Source organism: Taeniopygia guttata, chromosome 19 (assembly GCF_048771995.1).
Source record: "Taeniopygia guttata chromosome 19, bTaeGut7.mat, whole genome shotgun sequence".
Lineage (NCBI taxonomy): Eukaryota > Metazoa > Chordata > Aves > Passeriformes > Estrildidae > Taeniopygia > Taeniopygia guttata.
In genome coordinates this window covers 6,332,236-6,356,002 of record NC_133044.1, presented here as the reverse complement: position 1 = coordinate 6,356,002, position 23,767 = coordinate 6,332,236, and the positions used below count along the sequence as shown (strand labels likewise).

At 43.2% G+C, this 23,767-nt stretch overlaps 1 protein-coding gene across 8 annotated transcripts in view; it reads left to right on the top strand.

Moving 5' to 3' along the window:
* CUX1 (cut like homeobox 1) overlaps positions 1–23,767 on the top strand; it is a 268,920-nt gene that overhangs the window by 109,384 nt on the left and 135,769 nt on the right. For all 8 annotated transcript variants that reach the window (XM_030288034.4, XM_030288032.4, XM_072916710.1 and 5 more), the window contains exon 4: positions 9,942–10,020. In XM_030288034.4, the coding sequence (XP_030143894.4) occupies positions 9,942–10,020 (79 nt within the window). The remainder of the gene's footprint in view (positions 1–9,941; positions 10,021–23,767) is intronic.

Genomic DNA, 23,767 nt, shown 5'->3' with positions numbered 1-23,767 from the left:
CATTCCTAGTTCAGCATGAGCCCCTATTAATTCATCACTGGAGAATAGTTTTATTATAGTACTTTTTCCTTATTTAGGATTTTAATGGAAATTTGAAGGCAGTTTTCTAATTTAACAGAATGTTGTGTCTGCTTCAGAGCTGATGGTACTGGTCTTTTGAAATCTGTGGGTAACTTTTCTGCCTTTCCTGGAAGATTTAAGGTCTGGATGGTGTAAATAGGCTATTGGGAGCAAGACAGTTAAAAGTCATTAATTTCAGAAGTGTAAAATTCCTGTCGTTTTGATCTTAAATCTCTGTCTTGCTTTTCCTTTTCCTTGCCATTAACTTGAGGATGCAACTTATTAATGGTTTGCTCTCCCTGTGCTGGGCTAAATACAGGACAGAATCAGGAAAGGTTAAAGAGCTTCACCATGCAATCATGACATGATTATTATATATAATTAGCAAGGCACTTCTGCAAGCAGCCATCTGAATGAGCTGTGTTTTGGGTAGCTGTGTTTTTGTTTGTGCTTTACCATGGGTACATCAGTGGATGGATATTTGTACTTGAAATCTGAAAAACAAAGAAAAAAAAGGCAGCAAAAAGAAGGGATGTTCTTGGGCTGCGTTAATTTACAGAACTAAAGTTGTGGTATGGAAGTCTAATGTTGGAATCTGTATTTGTGAAGTCATCAGACAGATATTTTAAGGCTGGGAAAGGATTTCCTGAGGTCATTAGCATTCTTTTCATGTGGCATAGGAGCACTGTCCAACAGTAATGCAGTAATCCCTCATTTGGAGAACCCTCTAAGGCACAGACTCCAAAACAATGTGCTGGACTTGATGTCTGTGAAAGCCATTTCTCATATTCTTCTCCTGGAGCAAGTACTTTTAAGGGTATTGCCATTCTGATGAGACCACTCTGCCTCCCACTCAGCTGAATTGCTCTTTAAACTATTAATTTGGTCAGTCGAGTAATTTAATAATTTTCTATATGCAGACAACAGAAGCTGAAAATCAGTTTGATGTGCTGAAACTACTAATCATGTCTTTGAAGAGTACTGTAATAATGTGTGTCTAAACCACTTCAGACCTACGCTCCTTCTGCATTTTGAGGGACTATTCCTGAGCTGATACTCATATTTTTCTATTTTACCCCCTTTAATTTCCTTATGTTAAATTTCCAAACCTAATTAATACAATTTCTTTCCTGTACATTCACTCCATGATGGCTCAATTAGAGCAGCAGTAGAACTGTGGTTCAATATTCAGGCCAACTTCATAATTGAAAACACATTTTCTTCTCAAAAGCTGCAGCTGGTTTGGTTCTGCTCATGCAGAAAAGGATATAACCTTGCATAACATAGGAAATGAACGGTTGAGAGAGAAGCCAAATTCAATTTCAGTCAGATATTTTGAGGATAAGTCCATGATCTATGGAAGCAAGGGAATGAAAAGTGTGTGTATGTGGAAAGCAGCGTGTTCAGCACTCTATTAATCACGGCCAGCCTGGGTGCTGTTGTGTGCCTTGCGTTAGCACTGATGCTCACAGGGAGGCTGGAGAGCAGCCAAGCACTCCAGAAGTTAACCTCTTAAAGACCCTGAGCTGCTTTCTGTTGAATAAATGTAATTTTGTGGTCAGAAATAAATGCTTGTGATGTAGCAGGAGCTTTGAAAACAACAGCGTGGCAAAGCTATTACAAATTGCTCTGTGTTGGGGAAGTCAACAGCATACATCAAAATCCAGCACTTGTGTTTGGGCCCAGAGCCTCCCTGCTTTCCAATGGAAGTCCCATCAAAACCCTCTATTTACCAGAAGTGAATATTTTTGGCAGTTAATTCTCTTTCAAAGTCCACTCTTCATCTCAGTTCTGTTCCCCAAAGCAGGAAGAGGTCGTGACCTGCTCTTGGGGTAACGGCAGCTCCACAGTGCTTTCATTTCTTTGTTTACAGAAGTGTGTAAATGATTATTTATTTATTTTTGGCTGGCTTGATTGCAGTTTAAACAACATCTTTCCTGAGGAAGGTGATTTAAATATACTCCAGCATCTCACGGGCAGATGAGCTCTCCCTGCTGAGCACATGGGGTGGCTGCTGCAGAGCCAAAAGCATCCCCAAGAGGAGACACTGACCTGCAGAGGAGGGACAGAACTGCAGAGGTCCCCAAATACAGTCAGAGCCTCTCCTGTTATATCAATAATATCTTTTTCCTTTATATCTATATATATATATATAGGTATATATATATATTATATCAGTAATCCCCTTTTCCTTCCCGGGACAGCTCTCAGCTGTGGGAATAACAGACAAAGTCCCAAACCTTACACAGCGACAGGCACCATAAACCTTCCCCGAAGCTCTTGCAGGTTCCTCTCCAACTTGCAGCAAGTTGTACCAAGACAGCAGAGACTACCAGGGTAACTTTGGGGAGGATCAGCCCAAATCCTCTTATTTTTACATAATTGACAAAGTGCTGAAATTCCTGTTGGCAGCTGGTGGGCTGTCTGTACCGAGGCGCGCTGTGCTGCTGCCACGCGCTCGGGGGCAACGGGAACAGTGGTGGGAAATTCAGTTTATTCAGGATTCCGACAGGCAGCACTGGTGCAGCTCGCAGGGTCAGGAGTGTCTTCTCATCCTCAGAAGAAAAAAAGAGAGCTTGAAGTGTGCTGGAAGGAATGGGGATGGGAGGGCTGGGCCAGGCGAGGTATTCTGCCGAGTCCCTGTTTCTCCAAATACAGAATTATCTCTGTATTTATTACAGAATTACCTCTCTTTATTACAGAGTTACTATGAGGCTCTATACAAGCTGGTCTTGCTTTGTCAGAAAAGAGAAGCAAGAGGGTGAGCTCAGTACAAAAAGCCAGGAAAAGGGTGCATTTTGGTATTTATTGCACAAAGGTGCTTAATGAACTCCTTCTTGCACAAATTCCTCAAGAGGAATTAGCTCTGACCTAATTTTTTTAAAAACACCTAAACAGAAGTTTGGATCATCCGTGAGGGAGAGGAGTGATTGTGGGTTCCAGGTCACTGCTCAGAGCCTGGAGGAGAGGTGCACAGGCAGGTGAGAGCTCCTGCTGCTGGGAAGCTGGGGGGGATGTGGGGCAGCCCAGGCTGCTCTTCCCTGCCTTCCTCCCCTTCCTCCCTGCCCCATTTCCCAAACACGGCTGGGCTGGCGTGGCCAGAGTTGTTCTCCATCCTTGTGCTCTCACAGAACCTCGAGATCAGAACTGGCCAGCTCTGACATCTCCCTCTTTGGTGACAGAACAAATGATTCGTGATTTCTTCACTAGAAAGATTTTCCTTCAGTTTTGGGGGAAGGATGTGTCCCCTGTTTAGGGGTCACCTCTTTGTTTTACCTTTTTGGCGTCAAGAAAATTCACGACTGGGCTGTGCTGACTTAAGGAGAGAGGCTGTGGTGAAAATATAGAATTACAAAGGTAAATAATTATTCATTGTGCAGCCAAATTGGGGCTCCCCATATCTGGTTTCACACAAGGTTTTTACACCACTTAAAATTCATGTACAACACAATTTGACTAGTCATTGGCAGCCAGTCTTACTAACTGGAGTAAAACATTGCAAATCAGCCCTATTTCCACAGAAATAGGATCCAGGCATCCCTGGTTGCTGGGATTTCTGGTTTGTGACACCAGAAAATACTGTGAGAGTTTGAATAAAGTGTCAGAGGGGCTGGGATGTTGGCATTAGTTTGGTGTTCAGGAGTATCCTTTATCCTTTCACGAGCAAAGTCCTTATTATCAGAACCAGGCTGTCCTTTGATTTTTTTTAACTTGAGCATGAAAAAACTCCAAAGCCTCCAGGAAAATTGTAGCGTGTCATTACATCAGAGTGTATGAAATCAACTAATATAGACATGAACAAAGTTAATCCACTTTCATACTGTAAAGATCGATAGATAAAAGAGAATTTTGGTAACATTTGACACTCTGAGCCTCCTTGTGCCATTCATTCCTTGTCACTGTTTTATGCTGTTCCTGCTGATCCATGCAGGTGAGGGACCCATGCCATGGGGTGTCCTTGCCCCAGCTCTGGGTGCCCACCTCCTCCCTCGTGCTGAGCCCAGCAAATGCACAGCATGACTCAGTTCAGTTTGCCAGCACAATGGAAAATAAATTCTTCCTCTCCTTCCTTCACTTTTCACCGAGCCACTGAGCTGAATCACTGCTCCCTGCCTGCCCCTGGATGGGTTGGGAGCTGGGAAACCTGCTCTGAAATGCTGAGAGAGGTGAGGAGGGAGGCAGGTGGGTTATCCAAGGCTCCAGGAGAGGTCCAGCAGGGACAGCACAGCCGCTGAGCCAAAGGCAGGGTGGCAAACGGGATTTTATCAGAGCTATGGCTCTGCTGTCAATATCTGCAGGCACACGTTGGGCTGGGCTGCTTTACTGGGAAGGAAGATCAAAGATTGGAAAAGCAGCAAGAAGCTATCCTGTGAGAACGTTCCCCAGGGGATGGCAGCGTTGTTTGTCTGGGAAAATCAGGATTTATCTGGGTATGAAAGGAAGAGGAGGTTTTAAGGGTTCAAGGTTGCAGCTGTTTCACAGTGGAGGGAACAGAACTGAAAAGTTGAGGTGTTTGAGTCCTTTCTAAAGCTCTCTGCTTAACTTGAGGTTAAACCAACAAGTTGGTGAGGCAGGCGTGCCCTTCCCAGGCTCTCCCCTGGTACCTGTGTCCCAACCCAAGCAGCTTTGTTAAACAGATTGGTGTTGGATCCACTGTGAAGTCCTTAATTCTGTTAAAGAATTTATAGCCCAGCTAAAATCCACACCATATGCCTTAAGCAACTGCACAGAAATAATTTTTTTTATAATTTTGCTTCAAAACTGTTTTAATTGCAACAAAACTAAATATAAGAATTTTTTACTTTTTCTTTTGTCAGTGGCAAAATAAACTAACAGGGACGGTGAATAAACTTTATTAATTTGTAAATTACAATGTTATTTTTATTAATTTATTTATTAATGTAGATATCTCTTGGTATTAGAAAGAGAAATCAAGCCAACTGTATTTAAAGGTTTCAAATCAAGACTGATGCATTAATATTCCTGCTGTAGCCACCATTTGATTCCAAGGCAGTTATTCAAGAATACAGCATGGCTTAAAAGAGTGGTGCTTTAATGAGCTGTTCTCATGCTTTTCTCTTTGTTTCATATGGTTTTTCCAGTTCTTAATGGTGTTTTGGTAACTTGTAGTAATTGAAGACAAATGGAAAAATTTCGTGATGCAAAACAATACGACAGAAGACATGTAAGGGAAAAGGGATGGGTGTCTCCTTAAGGGATCCATTTATTAAAAATCAGAACAGAAAAATAATTTATCTTTTAAATAATTTATTTTCACTTGATAAATTAGTTCCAGATTGTGTGCAGGACAGTAAAAGACATGTTAAGGTGGTTAACAAGAGTGGGAACTAAAGAGGAGAACTGTGAGGATAAGTGGAAGAGCTGGGACTGCAAAGTTCATATTTAGCACAGTTGTGTGAACACTTGTGTTTGGTACTGAGAGTAAATCACCAGTGCTTTGGTGATGCCAGACTGACACAGCACTGGGAACCCCTCACAAGGGAACTGTCTTTGGGATGCTGAGTGCAGCATCCCAACATTCCAGCTGTGCTGAAGGATCCAAGTGGATCCAAGATGAGCAGCACACGTGGCAGTCTCATGCTCAGAGATATCTTAATGTGCTGATGTCCCTCAGTTCAGAGAATTCAAGTGTCAGTGCAGGATGTGCTGGCATCTGGCAGTCCAGCTTCCTTGCAGAGAGCTTCAATCATCTTGTTCCATCTTTAAATTCAGGAGCAGAGGTGTGCATCCTTCGGTCTGACTGCAGCCCATGAGGTGATACCAGGTTCATACAGCCAGAGCATCCCAGCCCTGCAGACCCTGCTCAGGAGATTGTGGGGCACTAAACATCAGACTTGAATTAATGCTGAAATCTCCTACTGCATAAAAACCTGAGATTCCAAACTAAAGCCACAGGCTTTGCTTCTGTCCTGCTGAACTTGGCTGGACATAGCTGAAAGAGGCAACACTCAGATAAACCCTGGTTCAGCACCTTCCCTGGCCTAGGTGCCAGATCTGTGGTGCTTACGTAAATGTGGAGATAAATCTGTGGAGTTCATTGATGATATTTGGATTTCAGCCAGGTGCAGTGGGTATGAGACTGAGACCAAGTACTCCTGAACTAGGCTGTCCATGTTTTTGGGGGAGCAAGCCAGCAGTGCCAGACAACAAAGGGATCAGACCATGGAGATCTTCATGGCAGTTGGAAGGAGATGATTCTGGAGGGGGAGACACTCAACCTCCAGGGTGACCTTGGTACCCTGAGTGTGAACTCAGGAGAGAACTTGACCTGGAAAAACAAGGTGGATAAAGGGAGGACTGGTCTCAGCCCAGTGTCTGGCCACAGCTCCTCCACGTAGCTCCAGCGATGTTTTAGGGATGAAGAGTGAGAGGAAGGCTGTGCTGAGCAGGGAGGATTCCTGGTGTCTCAGTTCTGTTATCTCACTGAAGAGCCAGTGGTATTATCAAGACAAATAGGATGCCAAAACTTAAAAGTGAACATATGTTTATGGGGGTGGTGGGGAATACAGAGGTCACTGTTGTTTCTTTCTGCTCAGAGAAGACATAATGGGGCCTGGTTTAGATAAATTAAGATTTGGAACTAAGCTCGTGTCAAGACAACGCGAGTGTAATTATAAGTTGACTTCTGTCAAGGTCCCTGAAGTTTTTAGAATCAAATAAAAATGTTCAGCAAGAGTTTTATAATGTAGTTCAACCGTTCTAATGTGAGCTGATTGCAGCTCAACCTTGTTGGCTCCTGAAACGATTTTACTTTGATTTGAAAATTTTTCAGTGAACTTCCAAATATTTCCATGTCATTTCAGTGCTCTGTTTCCTCTCTCTCTGGACTTCATTTATATTTTGCTATTTTTGATGTCTTTTTTCCTCCCATATTTCCTTATTTCCGTAAGCACCTGGGTGCTGGCATGCCTAATTATTTTTTTATTCCAGTTAAAGTTGTCACGGTGCTTTTTCTAAATTTTATTTTAAGATATAAAATAGTTGCAGTGCTCATTTTTATAGATCTTTAAACCAGACAGATTGATTTATTTTTTTTAACAACTAAAACATAAAACCATATTTCTGCCTAGTGGGATTGTTTGGAATTCTGGTTTTGAATTTGAGGGCGAGAAAAGGTGTAAAATACCTGTGATTTACAAACTGCTTCCTTTGGAAAGTCTCTGATCTCCTTGCAAGATGTTATTTCAAATCTGGTTTATATTTCCATCACTCTATAACTGGTAAGGAGCAAATAAACCATACCTTCTATAATACTTAGAGAGAATAAAAGTACAAATGCTCTTTATTAAAATGTGGAAAAACTGTAATGGGAAAACAAATCCATCCTGTTATTTCCCAGAAATGGAAGCATTTTAAGTGCTTTGCTTTTCATAAAAGGGGTAAATGAAATTTTCAAAATACAGTACAGAATCAGTGCTGTAATGCTAATTGTATTTAATAATAGTAATTTAAATTTGGCTGCTCTCTGCCTAGCAGCAGCGAGAGAAAATTGTATGTGGGAACATTGAAGTCCAGAAGTATAACATATGGTGTGGTTTGGCCTTCAGAGAGTCTCTGTGCACCCATGAAACAGCTCAACTGCACAAGTGTCCCTGGTGGTGCCCCTTCCTTCTCACCCCATCCCCGAGCGGTGCCTGACACTCCCCAGCATGGATTTACACATCCCAGGGCCTCCCTGCCTTTGGCACCTCGTTCCACAGGCTCATTTCACTACTCCTCGTGTGAAAATGTTCTCTCCGAATTGCTTCTGTTCTCCTTCCCTAATGAGCATCAGTCCATCTGTGATTGCTCAAATTCAGATTATTAAGTGGGTTATTCACAACCATCAATCCCTTGCTCTGTGGCAGGTCAGATGCCCTGGGAGATTACTTTCTGTGGTCTCTCTTGGTAAACTCTGAAAGAGCAGCACGGCCAGCTCTTCTTGAGAATTTATATCTGCTCTCCACATCCTCCATCATTTCAGCGTCTGATGCTCATTTATCACTTTTCCAATACCCTTTGGTAAGCTCTAAATAGGTCAGGTGTCAGTTACACCACACCTCCACCCATCTCCATAAATTTATGCAGATCCTGGGGGGATGTAAGTGGAATAGGAATCTGGTTTATTTCTTTAAATACAGCCTTGTATTGTGTTGCCAGAACTTGTCTCTTCCCAGCCTCTCGCCGTATCTCCCAAGATTTCCTCGCTGCTGCTGCCAAATACTGCGCGGACACTGCCTGTGTCCTTATTTCCCTCCGTGACCCCTCCTCCCCTCCAAGCCTTTTCTTGGCTTATACCTTGTGCATTGTGCTTCTGTGTGATTTCTACGATTGTCCTTTGGTTTTGTGGCCTTAATCCTGCCCGTAATGATCCCCACAAGTCCCTCACCAGCCGTGAGGCTGATCCGCACCGGCCGCGCGCTGTCCCGCGCTGCGCTCCGACTCCCTGCGTTATTTAATCGTCCACGTCGTAGAATTTCCCCCCTCTCCCCTCCCAGATCTCTCCCTTCTCCTCACAGAGGTGTTTCAGGACAAAGTAAACACAAGTGGCACCATGGCTGACCCCGCAGCACCCTCCTGCTTTATCTCCCCTCCTCTTCCTCTCCCGGGCACCCGGCGCTTCCAAAGCCCTGGCTTGGTCACACGCTTCCCAGCGCTGCAAATCCCCCTCCCGCAGAATAAAATATCAGATACTTTCCTGAAATACAGATACAGTAAACTCTGGCCATTGTTTCTGCCTTATCTATGAATCAATAATGTAGAGAAAGAATTCAAGGACGTTTTTCAGACAGGGCCTTCCTTTTTTTAGGCCGCGGTGACGTCCGCACCTTTAAATGGTTCCATAATACTCACTGCCTTTCAAATACACAGAAGAATTGATATCAGGCCTTTGTATCCGCAGTTCTTCAGATCCTTCCTTGCCTTTTATTAAAATATGGGAACGATAATCTCCATGCCTTTGGTTTCCTGATTCGGGTAAGCTGCCACAGAGCTGTGTCAGGCTTTCCTGTTTCCCTTTCTGTCCCTCTGCTTTGGAGTATTAATTCACTGGATCTGATCCTGTGTCAGTTTGGTTGTTTATTGTCGATACGAAGCAATAGAAAATCCTCTGCTTTCTACTACAATAGGAAAATACATGTTTACAAAAAAAAAGTTGCTGTGGAATAGGTATTTTATTCTCGGAGCCATTAAGCTGCCTTTCCTTGTAAAATTAAGTTTTAAATGAAAATACAGACGTAGGGGGAAAATAATAAAATGATAAAAATAAATTCTTAGATGAGTATTGTGTGTGTTACAGAACACAAGGAGAAGCTGGTCAGAGGAGTTCAGGAGTGCAGACTGTGCCTCAGCTGTATTAGAAAACTTCTTTGCATGTAGAAGATTCACAGTTATTTAATGTTAAGTATCACAGGGTACTCAACAAGTTCATTTTTCCATCTTCTCAGGGGTTTATTGGAAATAATAGAAAAAGGTATTAACCACAATAAAGGCAGAGTGGGACATCAGAAGTGGCCGCAGTTCTGTTTGCTGTGCTGGATCTCAATAAGTGGTAAAGGAAAACAGTTGTGGAGGAGAGAATCTGCCTGGCAAGTACCAGGCTTTTTATGAAGATTTAAAGTAAAGAATCACAACAGGCAGGAGTGGTCATGAAAGTATTGAAGCTTGTTATTGGGCTGGAAAATGGACTTTATATTCAGTACAAATGTAGCAGGAATAGTCTTTTAAGACTGCTTCTATAGGTACTGTACACAGGAGACATGGATTCCCTTTTTATGTACTTACCAGTTTTACATAAAATTATTAATATATATTTATAGCTCTGAGTGTGAGAGTTGTGTTGGAACAAGTCTTAAAGCTTCTTTTCTCATCTCCCCTTTCAGATTGATGCATTGGGTAAAAGAAGCAAAGAAGCAGAGGCAGCCTTCTTGAATGTTTATAAGAGATTAATTGATGTTCCAGGTAAGCTAATTATTCCCTTGTTCTGAGAAACTAATGGTTCATGTTTGTGTGGATGCTACTGGGCATTTTTCCTGCCTTTAATAAGGAAAATACAAGCAATGGTTTTGTTCTGGAACTGACAGACTCCTGTATTGTTTCTAATGGAGAGAACTGTAACTGTGGCACATTTCAGGACTTCTCATTGCATCTACATGTCAATGTTTCTATTAATCAATTTATACTATTATGATATTCTGTGATCCTCAGTATTTATTTGTTAGAGGGTTCAGACAATTTTAACAAAAAAAAAAAAAGCATCTCGAAGTTTCACCAAGAAAAAGCAAAACTTGTACTTTAAAAGGATAGAGAAAACTTTTAATGCCTTCCAAGAAAAACAAAAGAAAAAGCTTTACTGAAAAGTAAATCACTACCAAATTTCAGTTCTCTGCAGTGTAAGTGTGATCATAAATTTTATTCAATGGCCTTTATTCTATGTGTTTTCAACTTCCCTTTTTTTTGGCATACCAACTTTCTTTGTTTGGCATTTGGTTTCAGTTAATTTCTTTTCACATTTTGGGAGTTGATTTTTTTTTTGTTGTTTTCCCCAGTGGTAAATAAATAACTGCCAGAACAGATTTTTCTTTTTGCAGCTGTACCCACAGCTGAGAGGGGCTGAGGAGCCCAAGTCTCCACTGCCACATCTTGGCCTGACTGAGCTATTGGCACATGACTCTGTGTGTCATTTTATAGTTTTATAAAATATTAAAACTATATATATATAATATTCAAAATACATCAGGAGATGTTTTGAGGTGTAATTAATACTTTTAAATACTTTTAAGGCTTCATGGTACCCTGGCCTTTACTGGTTTTACCATTTAAGGACTGCATTTCATGCATGCTTCAAATAAAAAGTAATTTTTTAACACTTTAGTTTAATGATTAACTGGTTGAAAGGTCAGTGTTTTCAGATGCTCAGTGTGAGCTAACAAATATATTTTTTAATGCTTTCCCATTCATAGTTGAGCAGTGCCCAGTGGCCAGTCCCTCTATAGGGATGCAGAGACTCACCACGCTCTTCCTGGGCCACAACTGCCTCAGGAATGTTGTTTTTAGGTTAGTCAGCTCTGGTCTGTGAGTTTTCCTTCACTTATTTCCTGCTCAGACTCTCAGTAACGTTCTGCTGAGCACAGAACATCTCCCTTTGCCCACCTGACCATGCCATGGGAGGAGTGAATAACTCAGAGAGGGTCGCAACCATCACGAGCAGTTTGCCTGGCACAAGCAGTGTGGGCTTGGGGTGGGCACCCACAGCTCTGGCTTGGAAAGAAACCCCTCCATGGAAACATTTCCAACATATCTGCAGCCTGGGAGTCCAGCAGGAGAGCTGGGGAGAGGCACTGCAGCACCGCACTAACGCTGGCTGCAGCTTCCTGCCATAATTTGGTAGGAAGCTGAGCAGGTTTGAGTTGGAGCAGTCTGGCTTTTTTCACGACTCAGAAGCGGTGTCAAACAAGAGCTGGGTGGGATCCTTCGTGTGCTCTTGTGCAGAGGCTTCTTGCTGAAGCCTGGCACATCACAGGTGCTGGCATCTGAGCAGCAGATCAGACCAAGCCTTGAGGAGAAGGTAGGATTTATATCCCACCCATGCTGTTGAAATGGTGAGGGACTTTGTCAGGACTTCTTTGTAGGAGAAAGAATTTTTTCTTTTCTTTCATTTGAAGGAGTAAAATTTACAGCCCTGCTCCCACACCCCACGGCCTGTCTCTTGCCCCGCCGTCCTCTGCACGTGCCTTATGTCGCCTGTCACAGAAATATTTCTTTGATATTCTTAATATACGTAAAATCTTCAGCCTGGCTGAGCTGGGAGTGCAGTGGAGTCTGTGGGATGAGAAATATCTCCAGGTTTTAGGCCCATGCTCTTACCAATAAATTCCAGGTTCTCCAGGAGAAGTCCAGTCAGTCTCCTGTAGCTGTGTGCAGGCGTAACAAATACTCACAGTTTACAACACACGCTGCAAGGAGAAGGAAAGCAGCCAGCAGGAATGTATGGCACTGGTCTTTGTCACTCTGCTTCATTGTGTTGCTCTTTTTTTCCCTTCTCATCCTGTGTAGTCTGCCAGGTTGGGCAGTGTCCATGGAGGGTTGGGTGGGTATCCATGGAGAGCTCTCCTTTATAAACAGCCATCAGTGTTCATTTATCACATGTGTTGCTTTGCCTCCGTGTGGCTTTACATATCTTTTGACCTGTTCATTTGGTATTTCAAATATTTAGGTACACTTTTAGCTCCCCAATGCTGCTGTGTTTTCTTTTTGGTGTGAGAAGGGAGGATGATGTTTGGGGGAAGCTATGCCTGGAATGCTGCAGAGTGGTTATTTAGCATTAAGCATCGCTGTTACATGACAAGGGTGCAATTTTATCAGACTTTCAATATCCTTTATAGAACCATATAATAATTGCAGCTGAAGTCTAATTCCCAGCAGCCAATTTTATGGTTCTTGAGGAAAGCGTGTATTTCTCTCCTCAGTAATAATGTGCACACTTTATATAATTAAAAAGGGCTTCTATTTTAATTTTACTATAAAATGATCTGTATTGAAACTCCAGCTACAGTGCTTTATGGATTCAGCAAAGTTTAATCATTTTTTTCCTGACCTGACCAGAGTTTTCACTCAGGCTCACCAGTAAGGAATTTGTGGGAAGGGTGGTATTTTACTTGTAAATTTTCCTATGTACATCAGGGGGTTTCTCTTTAAAAGATAAAACAGACCTTTTATATATCTCTCTCCAGCTTTATGATGCTGTTAAAATAGCATTATCATTGCTTTGTGCAGCAAAATTTATCCTTCTTAAAGGAAAGCACATGTCAAGGAAAACATATTGGTTTATGTTCATTTATACAGCTAAGATCGTTCTGTCTTGCTCGAGACTGAACATTTTTAATTAATGGAATTAATTTTCTCATTTAATTGCCTTATTTTCAGTATGCAGTACAGAGCAAGGGAAAAGTGAATCCTGCCACATGAATTGCACTAATCAACAAGGTTGTCACAACTTACCTTTAAAAATAATGTGAATATATTTATTTTGAAGTAAAGGGAGGTTGGGTCTGTGTTTTGAGGAAGCCTTCTTCCATCTGTTCAAGATTCCTTTGTCTCCAGTTTTATAAAATCAGTGTATTATGTTAACACCCTTGGCTTTTAGGGTCTTAATCTTGCAAGCACTTAAAGTGAAATTGGAGCCTTGTTGTGTGTTTGGAGGAGCGGTGTTGCCTTGCAGAAAGAAGCAGTATATTCAGGTTTTTTTTCCCTCCTAAATCTTTAAAGGAAAAATAGTAAGCATTAAAAACGCTAAATATTTTTATTTCAAAAAGGAACTTTGTTCACTACTTTTTTTTTTTTTAACAAAACGTCAGTGTAATTTTCAAGTAAAAGTTAAAACATGGAGACCAAGTGAATGCCAGGTGTCAGTGTCTGGATAAAGTGGTTAAATAGAGTGTTCTTTCTGCAATGGATCACTGCAATTACAGCCCAGTGCCACGCTGGATTTGCTCAGTTTTTTGTCTCAGCATTGCTTCTGTGTCGGCAAAGAAGAAACAATTCTGCCTTTAAACACAAACTCTGCTCTCTGGATGTGGCACAATTAAACTCAGTTGCGTTCAGTCAGTAGAACAGGAAAAAACACAGAGATTTTTCAGCATATGGACGTTGGAGAGTGAGGGAAGATTAATGCAAACTGTTTTCTCTTAGTTTGGAGGGGCTGTGCTGCCTTCCAGGGGTGAGCTAGAAATGGGTTTTGTTTCTCCTTAATGGGAATGAGAAAATTCGTAAGGAAACAAAACGACTCTCAGGGTGTAAAAGGGGATGTGTTTGTGGTTTTATTGGAGACTCTTCCCAGGTCTGTGCTGTGATCAGATTGGGTGCTATATAATGTGTGTGATGTGGGTTTTAGCTCAGAGGATCTGCTATTGAAGGGAAATACAAAAAACAGAAAAGGTAAAAATAAGATTTTTATTTTTTTTTAATGTGCCCTGTCAAAACAATCAAAAGCAATAATAGTGAAAGATGGCTGAAGTGGAAATTTTATCTTTCCCTTGCTCCTTGCTGTCATAAATTGCAGACCCAGCCATAGGGGCTGTGTGTCACAAAGGGGTTTGAAGGAGGAGCAGGCTCCTTCCAAAGGAGTTTTCCACACACCCATCACTACATGTTGTATTTTAATTACACACAACCACAGTTCAGCATTACAAATTCCAACTGCCCTGCATAGGGCATTGTTTTTCCAAAGAATGCTTTACCTGAGAAAACACAAAGTTCTTTTTGAATAAATGATCAGTAAAGCGCTAAATAATTGTGAAGAAATTACTTCTAAAGTAATTAGAAATTATTTGCAGTTCTTGCAAATAATCAGCCATTTATCAGCCTTTGCTTTTTGATTATTTACAATTCACTACCCTCTCCTTACTTACACTGCTGCTTGGGCTATGAGAAAATTTCATTTAAAGTGTATTTGATCAATGTCCTGATGTTAAATGTGATGCAAGAGAAAATCAGGTTTGATTTTGGATTTCGTTGAGGTTTCTTTTCCCCCAGAAAAATTATCTGCTGCTTATGTTGGAGGTGATAAATGTGTATGAAGTTGTTGTATTTATGTACATTTTTGGGAAAGTGTAATGTTAGGCAGAAAGGTTAATGGTAAGAAAGTCTGTATAAAAAAGACATTTACAGACCCAGATGACTCATGATGTACGAAAATTTCAACCTAGGTTACCCCCAGCCTTTTCTGCTTGTGGGGAGAGCTGGGTGAATGTAAATTTAGGGGATAATTAAGAAAGGTGAGGGAAAAGAGGTTCACTCTGAGGGGCTGCTTAAGCACATCCCAAAGCAGAATATGAAAAAAGAGTTTGAAAAAGTTAATACTTGGAGTACTTTTGTCTGAGATAATGGTTAATTGGTTGGCAAAACTGTCTAAAGAGAAAGATCAGGTCATAGTAAATGCTGAGTTTGTGGCACATCAAGGCTGGAGAGCACAGATCATTTTTGAGAAATGTTTGGTATCACTGCAGTGTGAAAAATTTTAGGCAGTTCCTCATTTGTTAATAATACATGTCAAAACTGTCACCCCTTTCCCAATAAAATACGTTAGAATAAAACAAAGGATAGACCCATAAAATGAACAAGTTTATGGTTTTGCTGCCCCAGACTGTACAAGGGAAATGCATATTCATAACGTGCCTTTTCTCAACCTTGGAGGGAAAGGAAAACAATATTACAGTGAGTACTCTCCGGGGGAAAGGAAGCAAAATGAACTTGCTCACGGACACAGAAGTGGCACAGACACCCCTCAAACGCAGCAGTCGGGTGTCTTTCTAAACACACTTGAAAATCTGATAAAATTAAGCAGAAAATTGAGCATCGTTAATACTTGAAAGAGTGAAAAGCCATAAACCCCTGTGGCTGCAGGCAGTGATTTAGCTGGTGAGTGGATCCCATCTGAAGCCAAAATCCTTGATGCTTTCACCTGCGTGCTTAGAACAGTTAAAAAGAAGGAATTGCACAAACAGGGAAACCTTTAAGCTAAGTCTGTACTGTAAAAAATTACAGACTGTAGAAATTTAGTGATTCTCCCCAAAGTGTTCTGTAAATCTGCAAGGGGTGCCCGAGTGGGAGTGAGAGGGACAGTTTAAAGTCCCGACTGCAGAGGGGAGATTTGAGCAGTTCTCAGAGGGGCAGAGCTGCCACTGTTTTGTGTTCCAGAATTTCCTGGATCGCCGGGATGCTGCTCCAGCCTTGGCAGTGCAGTGCTGGGGAATGTGCAAGGAGCTCATAACCACTTCAGCCTCCTTCCCCGTGGGGCTGGAATTGCGAGCCACAGCACAATGTGCAGTTTGGGATGTGTGCAGGGTGAGAGCACGCTGGTAGGGCAGCACTGTTAGTGTTACACAGCTATTTTCAGATGGAGCACAAAGTCCTGGCCAGTTCCCATCTTAATAACTCATTCACTTTATCCTTCTGTTTTGAAACCCATGACAAAATAACTGAAAATATTTCTGTTACCTGAATACGTGGCTTGAAGCTGGGCTTGTCTGATCACATACTTTTTTTCTCTAGTTTTTCCCGTTGAATTAATAAGTGGATAAATTCCTTTGTAAAAGCCGGAATAAATATTCAGAGGACGAAATATCCCTAAAGCATTCACTTTAAAAAATTTATTGTGTGGTTGTCAAGCCCTATTTTACTTGGTAGGCTGGAGGCACGGAAGGAAGAGGGAAGGTGCAGATAAGGGGAAGGATGCAGTGAGCAGGGACAGGAAGAACATTGGTTAGAAGAAGATATCCCAGCAGATATCCCTGCGGGAAGGGGCTGTGTTCACCTGCAGGGTGTTACCCTTGGAAGATGTTGCTGCAGGGAGAGATTTAGAGCAGCCCCAAGGCCGTGACTGGGAATATTGGACTTTCCCTTTCTCGGTTGCAGGAATGTGAGCTGGAATTAGGATAAACCCCAGCTTTCGGAGGGTTTATTGCTAAGTCTGTTCAGAGGCTTTTAGGAGAAAGAAGGGATGAATATAGCAGAAATGCTTTCAAACATAGTAGAAGGCTCTTTTTTCTTTTATAATCTCAAAGTAGGAGAAATGAAACTTGAAGTACAAGTGTTTTTCTGTGACTGTCCTTTGCACTGAGCTCGAAGTGTGAGTAGAAATTCCACTGTCCTGGGCCATTACTAGAACATTAACAATCAAATTGGAGCCTTTTCAGTTGCAGTGGCTTCTCTTGTAATTCATTAGGTTCTTTTTCAGCTGACAAAGCGCCATCAAATACTGCCCTACCTATTATGCAAACCCCACGTTTAATATTAAAAACTTTTCTGAGGATTTACTTCGGTTACTCCTTTGAAAGTAGAAGGAACTGCAGTGTAGTTCACGAAGGAGTCGATGATTTACTCTGCCGTACATGATTTTTTCTGACTCTAAGATAGTGATGCATCTCAATCTGGGGCATCTTTCAGGCAGTAACCGTTCCTGAGCTGGGAGATAAATAAAGGATGTTATTTAAATAATAGCCCACAAGATGTAAGGACCACACTCTGGGAGGGATCTGTCTGATTGTGGTCACATTGCCTGCACACCATCCCGTGCTGTTTCATTTAACCCTGCAAGCTTTGGAGAACTCGTGCCGTGATTAATGGGGAGGAAAGGCGCCGGTCTGCTGCCGCTCCCCCGGTCCCATGCAGGGGGGTCCCATCAGTCTGCCTTTGCTGCTTCCAGAGGTCGCCAGAATTTGGGATTCCACTTTTTTTTCCTTTTTTTCCCCCCCTTTTTTTTTCCCCCCTTTTTTTACTATTTTTTTTCTGGTAAGGAAAATGAGAGTTCCTCACCCTCTTGTGGGCACTTTGAATTCCCCGGTTTAGCCTGCACAGAATGCTCTGACAGCTGGAGGGTAAACAGAATGCTGTTAAAAAGTGGAAAAAAAAATAAAAGGAAGTCACAGATCCCAGTCCTGTGGGATGGGAGAGTAAGAAAATATGTATAATTCTTGATTGAAGGAAGAACCTTTTCATGGTTTTTATGAAGTGAGGAGTTGGAGAGATGATGAGCTTTGTTTCAAATGGAATTACGGCTATAACTCTTCTGTCCCTGGGCTACCAGAGTCATAGGGGAACGGGAGCAAAGCTATCATTTATTCCATGAAATCTTTGTCTCAGTCTCTCTAGGCTATTTCAATTTACCCCTGAAATTTCTGGGGAATAATTAATGAATTAATTAAGTATGCTGTGAGGTGTTTGAATATTCAGAAGCTACAGTGTAATTATTATTTTTTCTAAAACACACTTTCAGATTATTTTCAGACATGCAGTCTCCCACGAAAGCAGTTACTGCATCAGAAGCTCGTGGAGCTTCTCCGTGTCTGTAATCCAGGGATCATTCTCCGGCAGGAACACTCCCTGCAAAGAGCAGTGTTGCATTTAGGAATGGGAAAAAAAACTTCCTTTACTTCGTGACCGAAGTATTGTGACAGCGGGGCTGAACTCCCGGCCCTTTCAAAAAGTTAAATGGCATTAATAAAGTTGTGTTTTAGGAGGATTATTATTTTTTTCCCCTCCCTTACCGTTTCATGTGGGCGTTTCTGGTGAGCAATCACCGAGAGCTTTGCTTACAGTGGGGTTTGGGCAACAGAAATTCAGTCGCGTTAAAAGAGACGCGTTGCCTTCCTTGAATTATTTTTAGATCCCAACCTTAGGAAACACATTTCTAGTGATATAAATTATTAATTGCCTCTGTAGTTCTGGCACTGTTTCATAACTTGCTTTCTTATCGTTTCCAGTGTTACAGGCCTGTAAATGAAGAGGGAGGAGGGGGGGGTTATTAAAAGGCAAGTCCTTTGTTTTGGAAGAGGCTGTTTAGGAGCTCCATGTTATGATACCAAACGAATAGATTCAAAGGAAAAGAGGTTTAATTTAGCTATTAGGAAGGAATTGTTCCCTGGGAGGGTGGGGAGGCCTTGGCACAGAGCAGCTGTGGCTGTCCCAGGATCCCTGGAAGTGTCCAGTGTTGGACAGGGCTTGGAGCAACCTGGGCTAGTGGAAGGTGTCCCTGCCCATGGCAGGATGCACCGAGATGAGCTTTAAGCTCCCTTCCAACCCAAACCATTCTGATTCTGTGATTTCTATGACTGTATTTTGCGAATAAGCCGAGAACGAACCTCGGGCAGCGCAGAGCGGAGCGCTGTGCTCTCGTGGAGCCCCTGGCCCATCCCGGGGAGGGTCTGACCGCAGGGAAATCCCCCGTTTGTGGTGATTTCACAGCGTGTGGGGAGCCCCCGCCACCGCACCGCACCGGCATCCGCGGCCGCCGCCCGATCCGCCCGCGCTGCGATCCAGGCCGGGCTTTGCCGCTCGCCCCGCCGCGCTGAGGGCCGGGGCCGGCCGGGGGTGCCGGGGGTTCCTGCGGGGTCTGGGGGTTCCTGCGGGGTCTGGGGGTTCCTCTGGGGTCCCGGGGGTTCCTGCGGAGTTCCGGGGTTCCTCTGGGGTCCGAGGGTTCCTCCGGGGTGCCGGGCAGCAGCGCCGGGGGTCTCTGCCTTCCCTCCGGGGGTCCGGGCCGTTCCTCCGGGGTCCCGGTGCTCCCTCCCGGCGGGGCTGTCAGAGCCCCGTTCCTCAGGACTGCTCCCGCCCAGCAGCGCTCCGCAGCCCCGGGGTCAAATAAATAAATAATAAAAACAAATAAATAAATATTTATTTATATGGGGAGAGAGGGTAATTTGGCCCTGCGCGCTGCAAATCGTACATTTACACAATGACACAGTTTTCCCGTAAACCCCACCATCAGCCCCCTCGGTGTTGTTGGGGGTCCTCACCCCTCACGGCAGCAACAGACACGGCCGAAGGGTTAAACATGACTTTAAATATTCCCTGTCCCGCAGGAGCTCCTTTTCCACGAGCCGAGGTGGGCTTTTCCCCCCTCTCCTTAAATAACGAGGGTGGTCCCAGCATACTCTATATCGAGACAGCTTTTCATCAGTTGCTCATCAGCATGCTAATTGCTGTATGACTAATTATGCCCTGAATTCCAGTTGATTTTCTTAATGAGACAGCTGGGTTAATTATGTAATCGTATGATTACATTAGCCCAGAGTGCCCTGGCGAAAAGGAAGGCGGGCGGGAGTGGGATGTCAGCGGGCGCGGGGCGCGGGGGCAGCCGCGGTCATTTTGGCCGGAGCGATCGGGAGGGCCGCGCCGCGGTGCGAGCACCGGGATGGGATTGCTGGCACTGCGTGCTGCGCCTGCCTCGGCTCGCAGGGTGACGGAGGAATGGGGATTCTTAACAGAATTCACTTGGGAAGTTCAGGCGGTCAGCGTGGCCCTGTTGTAACTCGGGGATTGAGGCTGGGTTTGGGCTGAGCAATGTGGGGTGGGGGCTAGAGTGTACAGTCATAGAATATCCCGGGCTGGAAGGGCCCCACGAGGATCATCAGTCCAGCTGGCACCAACAATCCCACCCTGGGCATCCCTGAGAGCATTGTCCAAATGCTGCTGGGGTTCTGGCAGCCTTGGGGCCGTGCCCATTCCCTGCAGAGCCTGGGCAATGCCCACCACCCTCTAGGGGAGAACCTTCTCTTGATATCCAACCTCAACCTCCCCATACACAGCTCCAGCCATTCCCTCCTGCTGTCCCTGCTCGCAGAGAGCCGAGATCAGAGCTGCAGACCCCAGTGAGTCTCTCCTCAGTCTCCTCCAGCTGAGCAAACCAAGTGCCCTCAGCCCCTCCTGACCCTTCACCATCTGCTGTCCCTGCTTTGGACACTCTCTAGCAGCTTTATATCTTTTTTATATTGTGACACTCAAAACTGCACCCAGGGTGTTGAGGGACTGTCTCCTGTAATGAGTAGTTCAGGCAAAATCAATCGTAGTGTTTCTTTTAAAATTGTTTGTGAAGTCACTACTTTACATACCTAAACAGCAGGGAAAAAAAAGGTTCTCTTTTTCTACTATTGAAAAAAGATAAATCGTCAGGGCATGTGCGTGGTGTAAGAGCAGCCTGAGAGGTGTTGCTGCGGCTGCGTCGCGCCGGCTCGTTTGATGTGAAGTATTAACTGCTATAAAAATCACTTCACATTTGTAACATTAATTGTTTTCGTGTCTGTGTCCACTGAGACGTGTCCATCCTCCTCCTTTGTGGCGAGAGGAGCTCCTCTGCCAGGGGACAGTGAGGTGTGTGAGCAGCGAGCTGGGATGTGCCCAGAGCTCTGCAGTGCTGGGGAAGGAGAGGCAGGAATGGGCTCTGCAGGGTTGGAAATTGGCGGTTTCTGTTTCTGCTGTGGTGGCGTGGAGGAAACCTCGTCAGGGATCGGATCCAGATGTGCTGGGCTGCCTGCAAGCACAGGATGCAGGGGGCTTCTCTGTGGGTATGGCACGCAACAAGTGGATTAGGAAAAACGAGCAGAATAGGAAGCAGGAGGGGAAAAATGCGCTAAATTTAGTGTAAAAATAGACATCTCAATCTACTCTTGGGCAGTAATGATCTTGCAAAACACTTCTTCAAGTTCTGGATGATCAGATCCTTTTTACTTATTTTCTCTCTGTTTTTTATTTATCCTGTGCCCAGCAGGGATTCTGGAATTTCACAAGAGAAAATTCAAAGCAAGGGAATAATGTATGATGAGGTTTCCATATTTCAGTGTTCAGCAAGGTGATTTTTCTCCGTTACAGACCACAGAGAGGGCATTTCCTTTGCTGCCTCTCTCCGTAAGGCACGGCCAGTTGATTTTTTTGAGCCGTGCATGCCTGTTGTTTGTGTAATGAATCGAAAGTTTTGGTCCATTGCTTGTTTAAAAATTCAGTGACCTCCTGTTAAATGACATGAAACATACTTTGCAAACCTGGTTAATATAAAAAGGTATGCTTTTCCATGCGTGCACGTGTTGGGAAAAGGAGAGTATTTTTATTTACTTTTAATCCACTCCACTCAGGTAGGAAAAAAGCCATTGTGACTGTAAGGTTTATACTTGTTTCAGGTTAATTGGTGTTTATAAATACTCCAGAAAGAACAGGGTTTTAGCTTTTTCAAGCTAAAAGAGCATGTTGGAGCTTGCCGTGAGAAATTATTTTTCTCTCTGCCCAAAATGTCGTTGTTGGTCACTTTATTATCGTACAGCAATTAGTTTTCTTGAATGCAGTTTATAAAAATTAAGTCTAAGAGGTGCTTCACCCATGGGTTTTTTTTACATGTCCTCTAGCAGTATTTGGTGGCTGCAGGCCATTAGTCCTTCAAATAGGCTCTAGTGAAATTTGAAGTTTAATGCACAGAGACTTTTTTTACATTTTGTTTTTTCTGCTGCTGTTTTGCTACTTGAACATTAACCTTTAATAGAGCTAAATTAAATATACATGTCCTGATAAATAATTATGAGATTGCAAGCATTTTCATTTTGTACATAAAGCTTCTCAGGGATTGCAAATTTGACTAAAGTTTTAGTCATTATTCATTTTATAATGCCCGTGTTATTTTTGTCTTTTAATTCTTTGCTGATTTCAATATAAAAAGCCCTGTGTATTAGGAGCAAAATACCTCTTGTGCATGTCCTGACTTTTTACAACGAATGTGGTAAAATGAGAGCAGGGGAAAGTGCACCCACAATTTTGTCAAGTTCAGTTTCTTTCATCGTGGCACTGTTTCATAGAAATACCCATAGAAATACAGCTGAAGCTTAAGATCCCGGGCCTGATAGATTCGTGGTTTCTGTAACAGTTTAAGACGTGGCCAGAGCGAGACAATCCGGCCTTTCTTTGTGCTCAGCAGATGAATGTCCCGGGCTGGCTCTTTGGGGATGCTGAGCTGCAGGAGTGTGACAAAACGCTCCTTGCAGAGGAAGGTCAGGGACCTCCATGGGAGCAGGAGAATGTTGTGACAGCCCACACCGTAACAGGACCATCCATAAATACTGCAGAGCCTTCACCTTGTGCTACTGCTGCCACTTCAGCTCTCTATTTAATTCCTTACCTGTACCCCCCTGTCTCTGCCACAATAACATTTTAAGTTTGATTTATTATAAATATTTTAATACAGATAATAATAACGAAAAGTATTTGGCCTAAAAAGCATAAATGAAAAAGCTATGTAGTCATAAACTATGTATGTACAGAGAACAGATGACAAGCAACCTAGATTTTGTATTATGAACAGGGTAATGCCATAAGCTGTTGAAGAACCCAAGTAACAAAATGCAGCAGGCTGCTACTTAGAATGTCTCTGAGTTCAACATAACCCAGTGCTATTCTTTTATAAACTATGCAACAACGCTGGCATATTGAAAAAACACACAGGCTCATGCTTAATGTGTTAACAGAGGTACAATAGACTTATTATGTGTTTCCAGAGACTGGAACTGAGGGTGGTCTGAAAAATTAATGACTGTGGTGGTTGAAAATTAAGTGAACTCCCTAATATATACTGTTGTTGATCCACTGAGTTTGGTGTTTAGCATTCCTCAACAGGAGACTAAATCTTTGCAGCCGTTTCACAAGAGATGCTGGCGCCCATAGCAGAAATATATTCAATAATCTTTTATAAGTCCATCACACACCAGAGTTTTCCTATCCTGACTGGGAAGAAGTCCCAGAATAAATCACACGTGCATATGTCAGGTGTGTGCTGAGAACCCTCTTTACCAGAAGGGGATGAACATCAGAGAATTAATACTCAGAGGACATTTGATTAATAGTGTAAGAGAAAGAGAGACCCAAACCCAAGGTTGATTACATCCACACAACATTTCTGATTGTTATTGATCGGTCAATTAGAAAAAAGTTCCACTCAGATCTCCATGGTCACAGAACTTGTTTGAGCTTTGCTGTGCAGGATGGCACAGTTTGCTTCAGAAATTCACTCCCACAGAAGCAGAGGCCTGTGAGGGACAGTAGCTGTCAGTCAGCTGTGCAGTTTGATTGCTTTTTACCCCAAAATTCTCGTTTTGCAATGAAAAATGTGAAGCTTAAAATTCTCACATGCTTTTGTATCATGACTGTCCTGGGAATTAGTGCCAGGACGAAGAAGCTGTGTCTAAATTTCATGGAATCACAGAATGGTTGGGGTTGGAAGGGACTTTAAGGCTCATCCAGTTCCATCCCCTGCCATGGGCAGGGACACTTCCACTATCCCAGGGTGCTTCAAGCCCTGTCCAGCCTGGCAGTGGACATTTCCAAGGATCCAGGGGCAGCTACAACCAGGGCAGGCTGTGCTGGGACCTCAGCACCCTCACAACCAAGATTTTTTTCC